Source organism: Uloborus diversus, unplaced genomic scaffold (genome assembly GCF_026930045.1).
Source record: "Uloborus diversus isolate 005 unplaced genomic scaffold, Udiv.v.3.1 scaffold_807, whole genome shotgun sequence".
In the NCBI taxonomy this organism is placed as follows: Eukaryota; Metazoa; Arthropoda; class Arachnida; order Araneae; family Uloboridae; genus Uloborus; species Uloborus diversus.
The window spans coordinates 8,567-31,406 of record NW_026559019.1 but is presented as its reverse complement, the minus strand read 5'-3'; the positions used below and the strand labels follow the sequence as shown (position 1 = coordinate 31,406).

At 40.5% G+C, this 22,840-nt stretch overlaps 1 protein-coding gene across 1 annotated transcript in view; it reads left to right on the top strand.

Moving 5' to 3' along the window:
• The window catches only part of LOC129233922 (organic cation transporter 1-like), a 36,591-nt gene extending 27,238 nt beyond the window's left edge, over window positions 1-9,353 (top strand). The window contains exons 6-9 of the mRNA XM_054867845.1: window positions 820-1,034; window positions 4,731-4,912; window positions 7,609-7,772; window positions 8,988-9,353. Coding sequence (XP_054723820.1) covers window positions 820-1,034; window positions 4,731-4,912; window positions 7,609-7,772; window positions 8,988-9,057 — 631 coding nt within the window. The 3' untranslated portion in view covers window positions 9,058-9,353. The remainder of the gene's footprint in view (window positions 1-819; window positions 1,035-4,730; window positions 4,913-7,608; window positions 7,773-8,987) is intronic.
• The last annotated feature ends 13,487 nt before the right edge of the window (window positions 9,354-22,840 follow it).

The window sequence follows — 22,840 nt, the reverse complement described above, 5'->3', positions numbered from 1 at the left end:
CAGGCAACGCCGGGTATTTTTGCTATTAATACATAAAATAATTGATTTCACACTGAGTTCTTGTATTTTGTTTTAAAAATGAATATATTTAATTAATGCAATAAAAGCTGTAATAATGCAATAATATTCCTTGCCATTGTAGAAGAGAAACTTCTCTTCTACAATAGCTAGGATACGCACTAGACATTTCAAGAACATGAAGATATTACCAACTAATAATAAATCCTATCCCATCTACAAGCACTGTCCCCATTTACAACTCACCCCTGATCATGTTTTTAATTGTCAGGCTATTATTCCCTTCCTCCTCCAACTTGGAGCACACCAATTGAAATCCTGTACAGCCATCGGGCTCCAGAATTAGCAGATCTTTTTATCAAGACTTTTGGAGGCATCTAAACCTTTCGCACTCTGCACGTCATTAGACACGACAACAACAACAACAATGCTATAAAAGAAGAAAAATTAATATCAAAGACTGGAGAACTGTGACACACAGAAAGAAGGAATGGTCTCGTCTTCTTGAGAAAGCCAGGGTCCACCCAGGACTGTTGAGCTACTACTGATACAGTGAAACCTGTGTAAGTTGACCACTTGCGGTGCACTACTTTAGTGGTCAACTTACAAAGGTTGATTTATATGATAAGTGCTAATTCCGTGCCTGAAAAAAGCGATCAGCTTAGACAGGTGGCCAACTTACAAGGGTGGTAAACTTCACAGGTTTTACTGTAATGAATAAATAAAAAAAAATGTTAACCCTACTTAGCAAGCATTTAGAGCTCAACTACGGAATATTTACCTTAACCTCATATTTTTCAGGGTGGCTGATGTGACGGCCTACTACGGCCTGCAGATCAACGTGTCCCACTTGGCTGGGGATCCTTTCCTCAACTTCTTCCTCCTCGCCCTGGTGGAAGTGCCAGGGCTCATCTGCGGATGGGCCTTCATGGAAGGTCTGGGGCGCAGGTGGTGCTCCGTCTCCGCCCTTGCACTCACCGGATTGGCCTGCCTCGTACCGGTCGTCGTTCCCGAAGGTGAGATTTGATAACTCCTTTCCTTACACCTTCCACCTTCCCCGTGGCACCCCACACCTTACACCTCCCTTACACCTTTCCTCTTTCTTCATTTCTCTCCCTTCTGGATGGAAGAAGTTCCTATTTTCCTTACTCCTCCTTCCGATGAGAAAGGGTTCCTTCCTTCCTTCCTTCCTTCCGGAGGGACGAGTTCCTTTCTTCTACTCCTCCTTCCCGAGGGACCGAGTTCTTTTTTTTTTCCTCATTCTTAATGCCGAAGAGGGGGAGTTTCTTTCTTCCTTACTCCTCGACCGGGGGAAAGATGTTCCTGACTTTCCATACTCTTCCATCCGAAGAGAAAAGGTTCCTTCCAAGATTCCGGAGGGACGAATTATTTTCTTCTACTCTAACATCCGGAGGGACGTAGCTCTTTACTTCTTTATTCTTCCTGTGAAAAGAAGGAGTTCTTTTCTTCCTAACTCTTCCTTCCGGAGGTGAAGATTTCATTTCTTCCTTATTCTCCCTTCCAAAAGAAATGCAATACTTTGAATTTATTACTTTGTTTAATTTGTCATATTTCTTAGAAAATTTGCAAAACTCCATCCTTTGTTTGTATTGTTTTCTTCTTTCACTTTTAGTTCCCTTCGTTCATTTCGTCTAATTAAGTCAATAATAATAATTCGACTACTTTCTGGGCTTGTAGACCGTGATTCATCCGAGATGTGTCTGGCTGACTTCGGGCTTGTAACCACTTTGAAGCGGCTTAAGAGGTGCCAAGGGAAACATCAGACATAAACAACCGATATAGTCCACAGCCCATGAGCCCGGAGTGCACAGCGTGTCCAAGAAATCTCTAGATCATTTTGCATATAAGTAACAAAAATACTGATTGGTGAAATGAAACGCAGTTTTCGGTACAACAATTAAACTCTGAAAGCTTTTCCTGGAATTAATTGTCTGAAGTACATAGCACCATATTCAGTAAGTTACCGCCCTATAGCCAGGGCTATGGCAGAAATGCATGAAATACACCGCCAGCTCAGTCAATTCCAGCCGAGGACTGTCTGTCTTGGGCTTCATTAGAGGTTTTCCACCTCCAGCTCATTCACTCTTATGCCGGGCTGATGAGTGCTAATAAGCACGAAACTGCAGTCGTCGGCTGGAATAGACTGAGTTGGCGGTGTATTTCATGTTTTTCTGCCATAGCCCTGGCTATAGGGCGGTAACGTACTGAATATACCAGCCTTGCCTTCAATCTTCGAGTTGAACCGAACCATTGCTTCGGTCACTCGTCTGGTCAGTGCTAATTCTGTATTAGCCACCAGTATGTTCGGCGCTCTTGGGCTTCCTTAGAGGTTTTCCACCTCCAGCTCAGTCACTCTTATGACGGGTTGATGAGTGCTAATAAGCACGAAACTGCAGTCCTCGGCTGGAATTGACTGAGCTGACGGTGTATTTCGTACATAGCACTAGTTACTAGTCTAAATGAAAAATTATCATATAAGCTTTGTGCTACAATATGATTAAGGTGAAAAAACAACGTAAATAAAGCACAAATTTTCGAGAAAATACAGCATATAGCTATTTCAAGGCTACAATGGAGCCTCTTCATCAGTGCAAAAAGCTCACCAACACAACCGGAAGTTGCGAGAGAACTGACAAAAAACCAGGTGGACACCGGTATTTATACCAAAGAGAGCCAACCAATAAGAATACAGGAACATGACAACAAACAACCAATCAGCGAACAGCATGTACGCTCCAAGCAAGGCAAGAGACTAAACTTTTTGAAACCATAACGTTTCCGTTCTATGTTCGGTACGTTGACGATTGCTTTGTTTTGCTCGACCAAAACCATGTTGATAATGAATTTTTACTTTCTACTTTAAATTCTATCGATCCTTGCATCCAATTCACTATTGAAATGGAAACTGATAGTTCTCTTTCATTTTTGGACGTCTTTATTACTAAAAGTAATGATGAATTTATGACTTCGGTGTTTCGTAAGCCTTTTGCTGTTACACTACCTCCTCACAAATGTTCTTCTCATCCTCCAAACCAAAAGTTGGCCTCATTCAAGGCTTTTATGTTCCGTGCTTTGAACATCTGTTCTTCCTCCAATTCTTTAAATGCTGAGCTTTCTTATCTTAAAGCAGTGGCTTTCGATCGTGGTTATTCTCCTAGCATCATTGATTCAATTTATAATAAGTTAATTAAGCCCTCTCATTCTGAAAAGGTTTCTGCTTCTAGTGCTTCGTATACTATTGTTTTGCCTTATTATCCAAAAGTTAGTCATCAAGTTGCAAAGATTTTGAAGAAATTTGGTTTCGATACAGCTTTTTCTCCAGTTAATAAGATAAAATTTACAAACTTAAAGGACCCCATTGATTGCCATAGCAACTGGGGCATTTATAGCATCTCCTGCAAGTGTGGACTTGGCTACGTTGGACAGACTAAACGTGCTCTTAAGCAACGTCTGAAAGAGCACGAAAATTATGTTAAACATAAAGAACTTGCTCGTTCTTCCATCGCTCAGCATTGCTGGACTTCTGGTCACTGTTTTGATTTTTCATCTGCAAAGATTATTTGTAAATGTTCTTCGGTTTATGACCTCGATTTCTGGGAAGCTTACCATATTTGGAAAAATTCTCATTCTCTTGTCAATGATTTTTCCAGCATTCCATTTTTTCATGATATTTGAAAGCAATTTCTATAATTGCCTTTCCTGTTTCTTTGGTGTCTCGCACTCTTTTTGTCTCCTGGCTTCTGATTGGTTGTCTCTTGCCTTGCTTGGAGCGTACATGCTGTTCGCTGATTGGTTGTTTGTTGTCATGTTCCTGCATTCTTATTGGTTGGCTCTCTTTGGTATAAATACCGGTGTCCACCTGGTTTTTTGTCAGTTCTCTCGCAACTTCCGGTTGTGTTGGTGAGCTTTTTGCACTGATGAAGAGGCTCCATTGTAGCCTTGAAATAGCTATATGCTGTATTTTCTCGAAAATTTGTGCTTTATTTACGTTGTTTTTTCCCCTTAATCATTAGTTACTAGTCTGTTTATTTAAGAAAAGAAAGCGGCGACTGAACATGAGAAAGCGCAGTGTGTATGGTGATTAACCGAAACAAAGTCACTGATAAGAATTGAGAGAAATTTTTGCTGGATGTACCATGAAAATCTTCTGAGTGTCACACTTGGTAGGTCTTTATGAACAAAAATTTCTCTACACCGTCTCTGGGATTTTCTTTCGGCTAACCACAATACACACTGCGCTTTCTCCTCTGTTTCTGAGCTCAATTGACTAGCAACAAGCTCTATCTACTTCAATCAATGAATGTCGGAAAAAACTTCTTGAGTTGCAATTTTTTTACAGCAGACTGTGTTTCATTGCACTAGTTAGTACTTTTGTTATTACTGATGCTTCTCGGGTATTCTGTAGTTATTAATGATGCCAGCCGTGAAAGACTCAGTGTTTACATGCAATTAGTCTGGCTTCGGCACGTACAGCCTAATATAGTTTTTGCACTCATAATACAGTAAAATCCCATTACAACAAGCTTCGAGGGACCACAAGTTTTGTTCGTTGTAAATAAATTCAAGCAAACGAAATAAATGGGACTGAACATTTATTTCTTTTTATTTTTCGTTCGCTACAGTAAGATTTTGTTGTGCAACCAACCGACTAAATGCCTGCTTTCAATGAAGCCTCACTTATCATTTTTTAGGAATTCCGTACGTGGCCGTGGTGTCCTCTCTAGTGGGCAAATTCGGTTCTTCAGCAGCCTTCATGGCAGTCTACCAACAAAGCTCCGAGCTCTATCCAACCACCGTTCGAGCCATCGGAATGGGGGTCAGCGGAACTTTTGCCGGATTAGCCAACATCATCGTGCCCTACATTGTCTTCCTGGTGAGTATCAGCCGATTTGTAAAGGACACCAGCTAAAATTATTCCTTAATAATGTATTGGGATGCATTCTATCCATGAGATGTAAAAGGGCAAAATTCCATTTTAATAAATCTATCAACTGTTGCCCGAAATATCCTACAAAGACCCCAAATATGTAAAACAAAGCGTCCGAAAAGTCTTTGGCACATTTTAAAAGAAATTTAACGTAGCAGCAAATTGTCGAATGAATATGCAGTTTGCGTCATAATACTGCACTATAAATACTTTTCAGGTTCAAGACTTTCTAATGAAATCGTAAAAATAAAAAAAATAAAAAGTGTAATCTTTATGTATAAAAGTTGTTGTATGTGACTATGTATCTATCTATGTCATCGACACTCCTGGTGAACGACCGAAAACAGAGCATCAAACCAGGTATCGATACATTCGTAATTTTCTTGGCTACATGTTTAGCTATTTTGGCAAGCTGTGCGACTTTCATTAGCGGAGATATTAATTAAAAACGATTAACCCCCTAAATCTTTATCCTGGCGGTTCTTCTTTGAAACAATTTTCATTCTTTCGGAGCACTTTTCCCTGCAATATTCCTTATGATGATACCCTTCATTCTGGCAAGCAGCCAAGCGCAAGTCACTCACAGAGCGGAAGTTTTTCTTTTTTTCTCTTTTTTGTGCTTAAAGCGGAAGTTGTTGAATAGTCTAAAACCGTATGATTCTAGAGCTGCAGCGCGAAAAAAATTAATACACTGTTTATTAATTGATGTACCAACGCAGGCGATGTGTTTTTTGATGCGATAATTTTTCATCTTTTCCTTTGAAAGGATGTAGTTTACGTCATTTAAATGTATTTCGCTAAGCGAAGCCAAAGGAAGTACAGTGGCGAAGGCGCTGTACTTTAGTACTTCGGAAGAACAGAGTTGTGCACCAATCCACCGGAGGCGTATTGTGTGAGCCGCCGGGTGTCGCGAGTTCGAGGCTGGCGCTACAGGTAATGTAATTGATTAGAACCTTCATGGATGACTATGACAGCTCCAGAAGCATCAACGTAACCATGTTTAATGAGAAGGCAGAATTGCAAGTACGAAAAGCCTTGCAAAGCTGCAGCTAGCCAGAAACTTATTCGTTCTCATAAAACTTAGTCAATCTGGACGAGCCACAATCGAACTACACTGCCAAAATGATTCAGAAACGTTCCTAGAACATAATGGGCAGCTGATGTGTCCAATTTCTGCCAGTAACTACCTTGCAAAAACCAGGAACGTTTTCCGCTAAAAGAGAAAGTGACCATCCTGAAATTATCCTTGAACCTTCCTGCAGAATTTGGAACTCTCCTCGGTTAAAGTCAACCTGAAACTTTCAAAGGAAATGAGGTACGTTTAACGTGATTGAATAGAACCTTCATGGATGACTATGACAGCTCCAGAAGCATCAACGTAACCATGGCCAATGAGAAGGCAGAATTGCAACTACGAAAAGCCTTGCAAAGCTGCAGCTAGCCAGTGACTTGATCGCTCTCATTGAGTTTTTGTCAATCTGGACGGGCCGTAATCTAACTAAAACTTACGAAGGGGGACCCAAAAATAACCGGATTTTTGTTCCAAAATATTTATATATTAGTTTATTCACAAAATTTCTTTAGTATCCTTCAAAGTGTTCAAACTTAGATGCAATACACTTGTTAATTCTTCTTTTCCCACTGTTAGAAGCTTCCCTGGAACTCTTTAACTTTGACCATGTCCAGTGCCCGTTGCGAAGCAGTTTTTACAGCCTCTACATCATCAAAACTCTTCGCTTTCAAAATCTTTTTCATCCTTGGGAACAGAAAAAGATCACAGGGAGCTAGGTCTGGCGAATACGGGAGTCGAGGAACGACTACCCACCCCTTAGAGGCCAAGTAGCGGTTAATAGTGGAGGCTGTGTGTGGGAGCGCTGTCATGGTGAAGGAACCATTCTCCCGATCCCCGCGCGAGCTCCAACTCAATCTTATTTCTTCTAAAACTTCGTCAATCGTAAAGCGACCACTTTCGTTTATTTTTTGGCATATTTTTTCTATGTTTTTAGCATTTTGAGACGTTGAAAGGCTCTCAGAACGAGCATGATCTTCAACATTCATGCTACCACGTTTAAAGCGGGTAAACTACTCGAAAACTTGTGTACGTCTCATAGCATCGTTCTTGAAAGCTTGTTGAATTTGGTAAGCTATTCCGTTGCCGACTTTTCAAGCAGGAAGCAAATTTTCAAGCTTACAGTTTGTTCCTTTAAATCTGCCGTATCGAGTTCGCAGGCGGAAAGCAACAACACCTGAGAAAACCAACACTACGATCAGACGTTATCAACTAAACTGACACCACTTGCACAGCTGGTTTGTGAAGGTCTCTACTTGAACCATCTAGCTGGAGAACACTCTACTACATCTAGGATTGGCATCGTTCCATTAATCCGGTTTCTTTTGGGTTCCTCCTCGTATATACTTATTTAACACGCTTAGTTAATATTTAAACCGGTAGATAAAAATATTTTTCACAGCAGTGAAAAGCCTACATGCGTGTAGCTATTCAGGAAACTTTATTGCAAAGATTTTACGGGGAAATAGATGAAAACCCGTGAGAGAGAGAAATCTCGAAACGTTACACGGAAATAATCAGAAACGTTTCGAAATATTTGTAGTTCTCCTAATTAGAAAATTCTTTCCTTCAGGCATTCATCGGAAAGTACATTCCGTTCTTGATCATGGGGCTGTTGTGTCTGCTAGCTGCTGTCGCTGCCAGCTTCCTACCAGAAACCCTGAACGAAATTTTGCCGCAGACGATAGGAGACGCTGAAGCCTTTGGAAAGGACCAAGTATTCTTTTCTTGCAGCAAGTAAGGAAACTGCTCAATTGAAATATATATATATATATATATATATATATATATATATATATATATATATGCAGTCAAACCTCGATATAGGGCCACCCGCTTATAAGGTCATCCCGCATATAAGGTCACTTTTCTCAAGTCCCGGCGCACTGAATAGGAATTCTATGTCATGTATGATGGGATATATGGTCAGGTCATAATACATTAGTTGCTTATAAGGTCACTTTTATCAGATTTCTTTGAATGATTTCAGAGCCTAACAGATTCACTTCCAAGAATTCATCGCGATATACAATCCTTAAAAAGTGAAAAGTCGTTTTTCCTATCAACGTAATAAGTAGTGAACAGAATGCAGGAGCAAGTGAGCATTACGACAGTGATACTCAAATATGAAGATGTAATGCGGGCATTCAGCACAAGGGCGCCCATATAGGGGGCAAGGGAGGGCTCGAGCCCCCCCTCCCCTGAGAAATTAGAACCTCTTTGCTTTTAGTACTTTTTCTTTGCAAAAATGTAAAAATATTTCTTCTCTAGCCACTAATGAGTTAGTTATTAAAAATGTCAAATTTTAATGACTCTAATCTGTCCTGAAATTGGTTTTCATGGGGAAAATATCATGCTGAACCATGTTTAAAATATCTGAGCCCCCCCCCTTACAATTTTGCTTATGGGCGCCCATGATTCAGCGTGTATATATTGCACTCTTTTACCAGTTACGAGAAGCTGAAGAAATTTTCAGAAAATAATTAGAAACCATTTTGTTTAAATTAAAGAAAAAACACATTAGTCCTGTATTAATGACAATTTTAAGTACGTAAGTTGCACATCAGTTGTGTGCTTGGGGATATTTGAATGCAGCTTTTCTCTAAATGAAAGTTTTAAAAAATCATTTCAAAAGTTCTTATTGATTCCAAAAATGTAAATTGGTTCAAATCAATTTAACTATAATAACCTAATTAACTGATAGTTTTGAACGCATTAAATTTTGAAGTGATTTAATGAATTAAATGCTTATTTATCAATGAATATATATGAATCGGTTATAAGGTCAACCCGCTTATAAGGTCAGTTTCGAGAAGTCCCGAGGAGTGACCTTATATCGAGGTCCGACTGTGCAAAGATTTTTACTTGATATTTTACGAAATATTACCCAAAACAACATTCCTGCAATGCAATATTTTCTCCTTATGATTCTTCTTCCCCCATGTTTTGCAGGAAGAGACGGCTACCCGACGCGATGAGTGAAGTGACGCCAAAACTTCTCAACCCCGCTGATTACTCATAGTTCTCATGTCAAGTACAAGTTCGTAACTTAAGCATTGATTTCCTAGGAGCGAATCGCCGACCTTCGGCGTCGCTTATCGCCGAGAGGAAAACTTGATTCTTCTGCACATGCGCGCCCGAGCTAAATCGACGTCGTGAATGGCCACGTCGGAATCACTTGACTTTGATTTCAGCGTCACGCCGAGAAGCGACGCCAAAGCTCGCTGATTTCGCTTCTAGGAAACCAGAGCTGCAGACTAAACGCCCATTTTCATTTTAAGAGAAGGAAGCATTTTTGTGATTTTGTAAATATTTGAACAGATCAACTGTATTTTTTTTTCTTCTTCTGTGAATAAAAATATTTTTAGAGTTTTACATTACAATTTCTTAACTTTATAATTTCCGAACGTTTTGTACTGTTAAGAAGATTTTTGTTTGATAATATTTTTCAAGCAAATGATTTTGTTTTCAATTTTTCATTCAAAACTAAAAACGACATCAACTTTGAAATGTTCTGCTGCTCTAGTTTGTCAGTTATTTCACAGATGGCGCTACTAAAACCTGTTGCAATCAACTGCTTTTGCAGCCATTTTTGAAATAAATTACCAAATGATGCTTTAAATCACTTGTTACGTGAAGACTAATATTCTTAACACACTAGAAAGTCGCCCGTCATGGCATGACAGGTGAAAATGTTCTTCTACATTTTGAAAGCAGCAATTGCCTGTTTGGTAATATTTTGGCTTTTGGCAGTTTAAGTTTTTACTCAAAATCCAGTGGGTTAACCCTTAACTGCAGTAGATGGTGGTCATTGTTGACCATTTTTACGTTTCCTCATTCTTCTAAACTGACAGTTTTACCAGTAAAACAGTTCAGTCATTGAATCGAGTTCAGCCTTGTCACAATAAGGGCTTTCTTTCCCTGCATGTTAAACTCTACCAAAACATATTGTAACGGATTCGGTGCGACTTCCACTTTCTTGAAATGAAAACACAGTTCTTGATAAAAACACAGGAAATTTATTTACACTATGTACAGGAAAGATCTTCAACAACTGCTAAATTATTCATCAGCAATTAAGCAATTATCACACAACACCGTAAACTCAACGTTTACACACGTATTTACTTCCAAATACGAAAACAACACAGCGAAAATGCCTCGCTATAGACAGAGCAAAATGCTATCAGTTCGAAATCTGAATCGAAACTGACTGTTTATCCATCGCTAACGGCTTAAATACACCGAAAAGAAATTTCTCAAATATTCCACACGCTTCTGTAAAGTAGTAGACCGTTATCAATGAAAAGAAAGAAAATAGGGGTCGTATACTTTAACCGAATGAAAAAAGGGGTTATATATTCATTACGGGACACTATTTACAGGTTACGTTCCTACAATAATTACTATTTACAGAATTTGTAACATTGCCCCCTTCCCAAGGACTGCACGTCCCGGGCAGTACAATCCCCAGAAAGGGTGCCAAACTTCTATCACAAGTTTACAAATATACACATTAATTAATAACTAACAGATACAGAAAACACAATAATAACAAGAAATATTACTAAACATTAAAAGCAAAAATTATCTACAACTTTTATGTTATCAATCATGGTTGTTTACGTAATACTCATGAACTATGGCCATAGTATGGGGCTAACCGATCATAATGTACAACCCTAGGTTTTGCATTAGGTGATTTTTGGATCCTCACTACGACGTCATTTAGTCGTTTAAGGACTTTGTAGGGTCCATCCCAATGCGACTGCAATTTGGGTGACAGACCTTTCCGTCGGATGGGATTCCATAACCAAACCTTGTCGCCTTCGTTGAATTCATGTCCAGTAGACCTTGTGTCGTATCGGGTCTTCATCTTCTCTGCCGCGATGTTGATTCGCTCTCGTGCGAAGTTATGAACGTCTTCCAACCGGGCCTGGAGATCCTGAATGTACTCCTCAGGCGATGAAGGCGCATCCGGAGGACGACCGAAGACGAGATCACAAGGTAGCCGAAGCTCTCGTCCAAAGAGCATCTGAGATGGGGCATATCCGGTAGTCTCGTGGACAGCACTGCGGTAGGCCAGCAGGAACAAAGGTAGCTTCTTGTCCCAATCCTGTTGATTTCTGGATACCATAAGTGAGAGATTATTCAGGATTGTGCGGTTAAATCTCTCCACCATGCCGTCCGATTGTGGGTGTAGTGGTGTTGTCCTAGTTTTCTCAATTCTGAGAATTTGACATAGGCCCTTAAACACAGCAGAGATGAAATTCCTCCCTTGATCGGAATGAATCTGCAAAGGTGTTCCGTATCTCGAGATCCAATGTTGGACTAGAGTCTCTGCTACGGTAGTAGCCTCTTGATCTGGAATGGGATATGCTTCCGGTCATTTGGTGAAGTAGTCGATGGAAACAAGAATGTATTTGTTCCCATCAGCAGTTCTTGGTAGAGGACCCAGGATGTCGATCCCAATTCGTTCGAAAGGAGCTCCAACGTTGTACAGATGTATCTTCCCTCTGCTTCTCTTCTTCGGTCCTTTACGAGCAGCACAGGCGTCACAAGAACGGCACCACTTCTCCACGTCATCCTTCGCCTTGCTCCAGAAGAAGCGCTCCCGAACTTTATTGAGGGTTTTCAAGACACCAAAATGTCCTCCAGTCGCACTACTATGTATTTCTTTCAGAACATCTGAAATCCTGGATCGAGGAAGTAGTAACTGCCACCTAGATGTCTTGCCGTCGTCAGATTCCCATTTCCGGTACAGTACGCCGTTCCGTAAATGGAGTGAGCTCCACAAAGCCCAGTATCTTTTTGTTGCAGGACTGAAGATGGAAACGTCCTGCCAGCTAGGGCGTCGACTGTCACTTTCCATGAACTCTAAAATTGGTTTTATGTCGGGGTCTTCAAGTTGATCTTTTCGAACTTGGTCATCACTCCATGGATCAGGTTCTGATGATGTTGGAGTCACTGTCACCTGATAGGCGGTAGGGCTAGTCGTTCCATACTGTTTCTCGATTCGGGAACAATAGTGGCAGTTCTCAGGACAGGGTCTCCTTGATAAAGCGTCAGCATTACCGTGAGATAACCCTTTTCGATGCTTGATCTCCATGTCATATTCCTGGAGCCGCTGTATCCATCTGGCTATCTGGCCTTCTGGATTCTTGAAGTTCAAAAGCCAAGTTAACGAGGCATGATCTGTCCGAAGCAGAAATTTTCGGCCGTAGAGGTAATGATGGAAGTGTTCTACAGCTATCACTATGGCCAGTAACTCCTTTCTGGTGACGCAGTAATTTCGCTCCGACTTTGATAAGCATTTGCTCCAGTAAGCGATGACATGTTCATTTCTGTCAATTTCTTGGGATAAAACAGCTCCAATTCCCTCGTTGCTCGCATCAGTGTCCAGAATGAAGGATTTTTCAGGCTGAGGATAGGCGAGGATAGGCGTTGATGTTAAAGCCTCCTTCAGTCGTAGAAATGCATCTTCGCATTCTTTGGACCATTCAAACTTTTGCTTGCTCTCCGTCAGCTTATGCAAAGGTCGTGCAATGTTGGAAAAACCCTTCACAAACTTCCTGTAGTACGTGCAGAGCCCCAGGAAACTTCGCAACTGATGGATGTTTTCGGGACGACTCCAACTCCTGACCGCAGATACCTTCTCTGGATCGGTTTGCACACCCTCAGAAGAGATGATGTGACCAAGGTAGTTCACTTCCCGGCGGAACAAATTACGTTTGGACGGGCTTAACTTCAGATTGGCTTCCTTAAGCTTTTGCAGCACCTTCCTAAGATTTGCCAGATGTTCTTCGAAGCTGCGTCCCACGATGATGATATCGTCTAAGTAGACCAGACAGGATTCGTAAGAAAGTCCTCTTAACACTGTCTCCATAAGACGCTCGAACGTAGCTGGTGCATTGCAGAGGCCGAAGGGCATCACTTTAAACTGCCATAAGCCTTGTCCAGTTGTAAATGCTGTCTTTTCTCGGTCATCAGGGTGTATCTCAACCTGCCAGTAGCCGCTCTTCAAGTCCAGGGTCGAAAACCACTTGTGTCCGGAAAGAGTGTCCAAGGTGTCGTCTATCCGTGGAAGAGGGTAGCTGTCTTTCTTGGTGATTTCATTCAGCCGTCGGTAATCGACACAAAATCTGGTGGAGCCATCTTTCTTTCGGACCAAGACGATGGGAGAGGCCCAAGGACTGGATGAAGGTTCGATTACATCATTCTCCTTCATCTCTTTCAGGAGGGTCTCAACCTCTTCCTTCTTGGCGAACGGTAGTCGTCTTGGATGCTGTTTAATAGGGGGGTGTTCTCCAGTGTAGATCCTATGCTGCGTTAAATTCGTCCGGCCCACATCCTCCGATGTAGATGAAAACAGATGCTTGAAGTCGTCCACCAATTGTTCCGCAGCAGTTCTTTGATCCTTCGATAAGGGTGCACTCCCAATTAACTTCGATGTCAAGGACTCAGAAGACACAGTCTCGGGGGAATTGATTCTTCTAATGATGCAGTTTACGGGAGTACAAGTTGCTAACACTTCGCCTTTCCGGATGTTCCTTGGCCTTTCACTCACGTTGGCGACTCTCACAGGAATTACATCCTTGGAAAGGTCCACAAGCGTAGATGCTACCAGCACTCCTTTTAGGTTATTGCTTAGGTTAGGGTATTCAATGAGTCCAAATCGAAAACTATTGCTTTCTTCAAGGGAGCCAGGTATTAATGATTCTGACCTTGAGGGAATCGATAAATCTGTTTGGGCTATTATTTGATGAGCGGATTTTACATCATTTTCAACGTTGAAGATGGCTATGTCTTCTCTCATCGAGTGCAGTTCATTAGTCTTGAAGTCGAGAGTGAAGTCATATTTCTTCAAAAAGTCCAATCCGAGAATGAAGGGGTCCGTGATATTAGCGACGAATGCCGTATGATGGTAGGTGGCATTCCCATACACTATTTCCAAGTCCACTTTACCGTCAATCTCAATTTTGTCACCTGTCACAGTCTGGAGACTTACGCGTGGCGATGTCCACAGCAGTTTCAATCCAAATTCACGAGCCACATCTGTCCTAATGATTGTTACATTGGCTGCAGTGTCAACAATCAGTCTGCAGGGGTTGCCATTTACATGTGCGTAAATGAAAAGTCCATCACTGCCACTACTAGAAGAGGAAATCTGCAGAGCTTTAGTGGTGGTGATTTCCTTCCCTCGCGTAGCTTGGCGAGCCGGACAACTCCTTCGCAGGTGTCCTTCACTACCGCATTTCCAGCACTTCTGCTCTTGTTTCTTTTGGGCTGTTATGCTGCTCAAATGTCTTGTCAAGTCACCGAGTTGTCTCTCAAGTTCAGCGAGATGGGACGACCTGGAATCAGACTCCTCAGCTGCCAGAGTACGGATGGGATGGCGATCCACACGGGTTGGTCTCATCGCATACACCAAAGCAGATTTCAGGTCGTTTACATCCGCCATCCGGAGGGCTTTCTGGATTTCAGGATTCCGAACTCCGTCGATGAAGTAGTTGAGTGCTAAGTTGTCTCGAACATCCGCAGGACAGTCGCAAAAAGCAAGATGAGACAGTCTCTCGACGTCCGCCGCTAGCTCTTGCAGGGTTTCCCCGGTTTTCTGGAAACGGGACTTCAACTGGAGTCGGCTGAAATCTTTCTGGCACTTCTCACCGAAGCGAAGCTCCAACGCAGATGTGAGGGCGGCGAAATCCAGGCGCTGGCTGTCCGGAAGGGTCTGGAGAATGTCCGCTGCGTCACCTCTCAGGGATGCTGCAAGATGACATGCCTTGGTAGCAGAGTCCCATCCGTTCGCTTCCGCCACTATCATGAACTGAGTTTTGTAAACCTGCCACGAAGTTTTCGCATCAAATGTGGCAAGTTTAATGGACGGTCGAGCAACCGATGTGGGAGCGCCAAACTGTACAGAGCTGCTTTCCGCGGTCGCCAATCTCCTTTCCATGTCTTTAATTATTTCTTCCTTAAATGAGGTAAATTTCTTGTCTTCTTCTTCCAACTTATTTTCCACATTGGCGATACGCTCTTCCACAGTATCAAATTTTTCTTCCAGAGCATCAACTTTATCTCCCATGGCGGTTAGTTGATTCTCCATCATGGTTTTCATCGACGTTAGGTCACTTTTTATTTCATTTTGACTTGTAGTAATTTTAGCAGTTAAATCACTATTTAACTGTTCTTGGTTAGTCGCCAGTTCATTTTTTAATTGTTCTTGGTTAGTCGCCAATTCATTTTTTAATTGTTCTTGGTTAGTCGCCAATTCATTTTTTAATTGTTCTTGGTTAGTCGCCATATCACTCTTCACAGAGGTGATTGCGTCAAGAAGTTGTTTTAATTGTTCATCCATTGCGCGAGTAATCACCATAAAAATAAAGTCCTTATGAAAAAAATGTCCAAAGTCACACTTACTCCAAGAAAGTCCAGAAGAAGCCCCACGTTGGGCGCCAAATTGTAACGGATTCGGTGCGACTTCCACTTTCTTGAAATGAAAACACAGTTCTTGATAAAAACACAGGAAATTTATTTACACTATGTACAGGAAAGATCTTCAACAACTGCTAAATTATTCATCAGCAATTAAGCAATTATCACACAACACCGTAAACTCAACGTTTACACACGTATTTACTTCCAAATACGAAAACAACACAGCGAAATGCCTCGCTATAAACAGAGCAAAATGCTCTCCGTTCGAAATCTGAATCGAAACTGACTGTTTATCCATCGCTAACGGCTTAAATACACCGAAAAGAAATTTCTCAAATATTCCACACGCTTCTGTAAAGTAGTAGACCGTTATCAATGAAAAGAAAGAAAATAGGGGTCGTATACTTTAGCCGAATGAAAAAAAGGGGTTATATATTCATTACGGGAAACTATTTACAGGTTACGTTCCTACAATAATTACTATTTACAGAATTTGTAACAATATTATCAAATTATCATGCCGTGGCGCGAGTTTCATTGTTGAAACACGCATGTTACTCTATCATCGGTTATTATTTATATGAGGATTGATACCGGAAAAGCATCAATGTCATTGTTTTCAATAAATACTCTTATAAAATTGCATCGATTGTTGACTATTACCTTTTCATTTTCAAAAATACTTGATTTAAAAGAAGGATAACTAATACGATTTGGGTTTTTAGTTTTGGTATAACCTAATTACGCAAACGCGAAGAGTTTGCATTTCGTAGTTACAAAATACGTATGAAAATAGTTTTACTTCAGTTGTTTATAAAAAAAAAATATGTTTTTACTTCTGTTTGTAATGAAATAAGTGTGAGTTGGCATGTGGGCGGGGTTGGGGGCAAAATTCGGAATGCTTTGAGATAAGATTGTTTGAAAAGATGTCGATATGACATTTTTTTATCAGCCGATCAAATTTATTCTTCGTTAAAATGATAAAATACGTCACCTAATAATACGTCACGTTAATGAATACGTCACCTTAGTACCAGTTTTTAATTTTGAGATGTCAAGTTTTGATATGCCAAATTGAAAATAAGTTGTATATTTAGCTAATTTCGAGGATGTAAGGAACCGTTTTTACATTGCAGAAAAATAGATGATTGCACACAATAATGCCACATTAAAACTAGTATTTTGTGACCATCACGAAACTTTCTTCTATATTTTTCTTTTTTTTCTGATCCTTCCCCATACTTGACGAGGAAGCAATATTCCCAACAAAAACAAAATTACACATGCAAAAACTTGACGACCATTCCAACGTCTGAATTATTGCAAATGCAAAGCAAAGAGCGAAAATTGAAAGTTATTTTAAAAGCCTTGTTTGAGTTAAATACAAATATTTTATTTGTTAACAAACATAAAATGGCAACAGTTAAAAATTTTAAATCATTGAGATAATATTTCCGATCATTTCCATACAATTAAAATAACGAGAAATACGCAGACGACAATCTATTACGATTTATCTTTCTTATTGTTGCATTAATAAAGCTATTTTTGTTCGCAAAAAAAAAAAAAAAATAATTTGAATTTTGACATCTTGAATTCAAATTATGTTTTTCGCAATCACGAGTGTGTGCATGTAGGCATGTGTGTTTGTGTGTGTGTGGGGGGGTGTTTGTGTGTTCGGGTTATGTGTATGTGTGTTTGTGTCTGTGTGCTGGCATAAGTGTGTGGACAGTTGTATGTATGAATGTGTGTGTGTGGGGAGTATGTGTATGTGTGTGTGTGGGGGGGTATGCGTATGTGTATGTAGGCATATGTGTTTGTGTCTGTGTGCAGGCATGAATGTGTGTATGTGTGTGTATGTATGCGTGTGTGTATGTGTTTGTGTGTGTAGGTGTATGTGTGTGTAGGTGTATGTGTGTGTAGGTGTATGTGTGTGTAGGTGTATGTGTGTATAGGTGTATGTGTGTATGTGTTTGTGTGTGTGTGTGTGTATGTGCGCGCGCGTGTGTGTGTAGTTGTGTATGTATGCGCGTGTGTGTAGGACATGGATTGTATGTGTAGACGGCTTTCGCTGTAGGGGCAGCATCGTGTGGAGCCAGCCGGTCCACGGTGATGGTGCGGAAGGTGGCGGTGGGAAAATAAAATGATAGGACATCAAAAACAGTCAAATGAAAGCAATAAGCAATCGTGATTGCTCAAAAAAAAAATCAACACCTCTTGGAGCGATTGGCGTCAAAATTGAACCAAAGCCTGATTACATATGGATCCAAATATATTCCAAATTTCAACCAGAACGTAGCAATACTTCTTGAGATAGGGCACTCACAATGGAAAAAAAAAGAACGGGCGATTGCGCTACCCCCTTTTTACTTTCTTCTATATCTAATATATAGAAGAAAGTATTGGATTCGTGCAAATTTTCGAATTTCGAATTTTGACGGATTCGAACGTTTTGAGGTGTGCTGAGTCCATTTCGACCATTTTTGGAAAATGTCTGTCTGTCTGTGTGTGTGTGTGTATGTATGTATGTGTGTATGTATGTATGTGTGTATGTATGTGTGTCACGTCTGTGTGTGACCAGTTTTTTGTGGCCGCTCTACAACAAGAACTACCGTATGAAATCGAACGAAATTTAGTACACGTATGTGCCCCTTTGTGAACTTGTGCCCATTAGTTTTTGGCGCGAATTCCTCCAAGGGTGGTGGAGCAATGGGACGTTTTTCGAGTTACGCGTGCTTGCTATTCCTCAGGAAGTTACTGGCAGAATCAAACAAAATTTGGTCCATATGTTGGTATTAACAGGAACAGGTGCTGATTCAATTTTGGTGTCAATAACTCAAACGGGGGTTGAGCTGTAGAACGTTTTTTGTCGTCAATTGTGACTGCTGTATCTCAAGAAATAATGAACGGAATGAAAGAAAAATTTATCGGCAAGTAGCCCTTAGTGGGTATAAGAACTGATTTTATTTTTGTGTCAACAGCTAAAAGGGGGGTAGCGCAATCACCCGTTCTTTTTTTCCATTTTGAGTGCCCTATCTCAAGAAGTAATGCTACGTTCTGGTTGAAATTTGGAATATATGTGAATCCATATGTAAACAGACTTTGGTTCTATTTTGACGCCGATCGCTCCAAGAGGTGTTGATTTTTTTTTTTTTTTTTTTTTTTTTGCGAATAAAAATATTTTTATTAATTCAACAATAAGAAAGATAAATCGTAATAGAGTGTCGTCTGCGTATTTCTCGTGATTTTAATTGTATGGAAATGACAGGAAATATTATCTCAATGATTTAAAATTTTGAACTGTTGCCATCTTATTTTTGTTAACAAATAAAATATTTGTAATTCATTCAAGCAAGGCTTTTAAAATAACTTTCAATTTTCGCTCTTTGCTTTGCTTTTGCAATAATTCAGACATTGGGATAGTCGTCAAGTTTTTGCATGTGTCATTTTGTTTTTGTTGGGAATATTGCTTCCTCGTCAAGCATGGGGAGGGATCAGAAAAAAAAAAAAAGAAAAATGTAGAAGAAAGTTTCGTGATGGCCACAGCATACTAGTTAGCTGTTGACACCAAAATGAAATCAGCTTTTATACCCACTAAGGGCTACTTGCCGATAAATTTTTCTTTCATTCCGTTCATTATTTCTTGAGATACAGCAGTCACAATTGACGACAAAAAACGTTCTATAGCTCAACCCCCAATTGAGTTATTGACACCAAAATTGAATCAGCGCCTGTTCCTGTTAATGGCAACATATGGACCGAATTTTGTTTGATTCCGCCAGTTACTTCCTGAGGAATAGCAAGTACGCGTAACTCGAAAAACGTCCCATTGCTCCACCCCCCTTGGAGGAATTCGCGCCAAAACCCAATGGGCACAAGTTCACATAGGGGCACATATGTGTACCAAATTTCGTTCGATTTCATGCGGTAGTTTTTTCTGTAGAGCGGCCACAAAAAACTGGTCACACACAGACGGGACACACACACATACACACACACAGACAGACAGACATTTTCCAAAAATAGTCGAAATGGACTCAGCACACCTCAAAACGTTCGAATCCGTCAAAATTCGAAATTCGAAAATTCGCACGAATCCAATACTTTCTTCTATGTATTAGATATAGAAGAAAGTAAAAAGGTATGTGTCCAAAATTTATTATACGACCTATGTATATTATGGTTGTACATTTAATCAAAACAAAAAGCGAATATTTAGCGCATTTATAGTTCCGTTCTTGCTATCACAACTTATAATTCTTATTTAAGTATATATCTAACAAATTTGATCCGGATAAACAGAATATTTGGATAAACTGAGGCCGGATAAATGAAGTTCTATTGTATTTTAAATAGGGGACCAATAACAAATTGAGGAATCAATTACAGCACACAATCGAAGTAACGAAGCATTACATTGAAATTTAAGTAAAAATATTGAAAATATGATGAAATTTAAAACAGTTCATTTTTAACGGTGCCATGCGCGAAAAAAAGAAATTACACTCCTGTTTGTGAAAATTGCAACACCATGAAGGAAGCATCATAGTTGAATGAAATTTAATACACAGTTGAGTGGTAATGGTACAAATAAATGATTACATTTTCAAACCAAACAAACAATAAAAAGAGATAGAAATTAGTTGTTGCCGCCACGTGCCACAATTAGAGCTGCTACACGACTCGGCATGGAGTGAAACAAAGTTTGAATATCTGCATGCGGAAGAGTATTCCATATTGTTTGTATGCGCAACCAAAGTTCGTCTGTCGAAGCAACAGGACGAGGATCACGAGCGAGACGCCACCCAACGAAATCCCACACATGTTCAATCGGTGACATATCCGGGGAATATGCAGGTCAAGGAAGGAGCTGTACTTGTTGTGAATCAAGGTACGATATGACAGTCCTGGCGACATGTGGACGGGCATTATCCAGCTAGAATACAGCCCCTGGCAATCCTTGCAGGAAAGGAATAGCTTGTCGCTGTAAAACTTCGGTTATGTATCGAATACTATTCAAATTGCCCACAATTCGTAGCAATCGTGATCGTCCATGATATGCTATGGCACCCAAGACCATAACTCCGGGTGTTCATCCACTGTGGCGTTCGATAATGCACTCCGGAATGTACCGTTCACCGGCATAGCGCCTGACACGAATTCGGCCATCATGGTGCCACAAATTGAAGCGGGATTCGTCAGAAAAGACGACCTGTTGCCATTCAGTACGCCAGCTCCGATACGCATTGGCCCATTGTAGCCGCAGGCGGCAATGGTTTTGCGTGAGAGGAGTCCTGTATAAAGGAATCCTTACGCGCAACCCACGCTGCAACAGACGTCTCCGAATTGATGAAGCACACAATGAAACACCTGTAGCTGTTGACCACTGTGTTGTCAATTGTCTAGAAGAAGCTGAGCGGTCCGTAAGCGCCATACGCACCAGATGTCTGTCGCCGCGAGCTGATGTCACATTTCGGGGTCCACTCCCGGATTTCCGAGCTATCCGACCCTCGTCCGTCCACTGCTTCCAAACACGCATGATTGTGCTGCTGTTACGCTGCAAACGAGCGGCTACTGCACGATACTACAATCCAGCTTCACGAAAGCCAACGATTCTGCCCCGTTCAAACTCCGAACTTTGCTCAAATTTCGCTTTCTTTCATCGAAGAGGCATAGTAAAGATTCAGTTAACGTTTATTCTAGCATATAACCACCTATAATCATACACGCCTCGCTCCAGCCGTCTATTTGTATTCGATTCGATCCACCGTTCAGAATGCGCTGCTCAGCATACGCATGTGCTACCGGTCTACAATTCTAATCATTTGCATATCATGTCCTACTTTACATTACCTGAAATTTTCAGCTCACTCGCGTAACTCCTTCGTGGTGTTGCAATTTTCATAAACAGAAGTGTTTAATGCTCAAACTTTCGTAGCTAAGTATGAATGGCAAGATATTCTTTTTTTAATTTTAGAGAAAACCATAAAAACTTAAAAAGATATTGGTGACCTGATGAGCGGTATTCGTATGACTCTCGGAAAAATGACGAATCGTAAGGTATTGTTCGCAAATCGTCGTCACTTGCTCTCGACTTTCAGCAGGAATTAGTAGCTGCATGGAGGGAGCATATCCAATCATTAATCACACATAAATCCTTGTAGAAATACATTTTTATGACACTTATGCGTGTTTTGCTCCAAATGATTTCTTGTTTTTTAAAATAGTTCTAAAGAACGAAAGTCCTACAAAAAAAAAAAGGCTGAACTCGATCCGGTAACTTAATTGTTTTACTGGTAAGACTCATTTCAGGGGAATGAAAAAACGAAAGAATGGTCAACAATGAACGCTACCTACTGGAATTTAGGGATAATCCACTGGAGTTACGGTTACAATTTAAAGTATCAAAATATCACCAAACAGGCAATGGCTTCGTTCAAATGTAGAAGCAATTTTCACCCGTCATACCTTGACGGGCGATTTTCTAGTTGTTTTATAAGACAGCTTTTGTCAAAATTATCATTCTTCAGAAAAGGCATTTAAATGCGACTTCTGGTCTGGAGTTTCGTTTACGACTCAGCTATCATAGGGCTAATACTTCAGTCGCAGTTCACGTAGAGTAAAAGGTAGGACAGTTTTGGAAAGCCATTGAGTCAGACTACAAAACGGAATCATAAAGTTGTTTACAAAAATTTCAATTTGCCAATTTTAACGCAGTCGGGATACTTTAAGGAACGAGGGATTGGAAAAAAGGGCAAGCGTCTGAAATCAATCGCCCCCTCCTCGACCGCTTTCTGGATCCGTCCTTGAACCGATAGGGCCGTTTCCATGGACACTTTCGACCCCGGATTAACCCTGCTTTTCACCGAATTCCGGTTATTTGCGGGGTATATGTGGAATCTTTCTCCTCCTACTTGCTTCAGGTGTGAAAGCGGAGTTTTTACCCAGAATGCCTTTCGCGAAACAAGTTTGTCTACTAGCCGCTAAGAATGCTTGGTATACAATGGGAAAACCTCTTTTTACCAGGGTTGCCAACTTAGGGGTTTTCCCCTAAATTTAGGGGGGAAATTTTAGAATGGGATTTTTTTAGGGGGATAAAATTTTTAGGGGTAAATTTAGGGGTTTAAATTTTAGGGATTTATTAGGTAAAATGTTCTTCATTTACCTATGAAAATGCTATTTTTCGATTGTTTCATGCATTTTTTTACTTACATATACTTTTTGAGCCTTTGTAACCATTGGTTTTGATCAGAAATGACATAAAACTCATAAAAATGACTTTATTCCACTCAGCAACGAAAAGTAGCAATGGTCACGTGATCTTTTAATACCATGTGCGACGTCACAGTTAAAGGATCACGTGACTT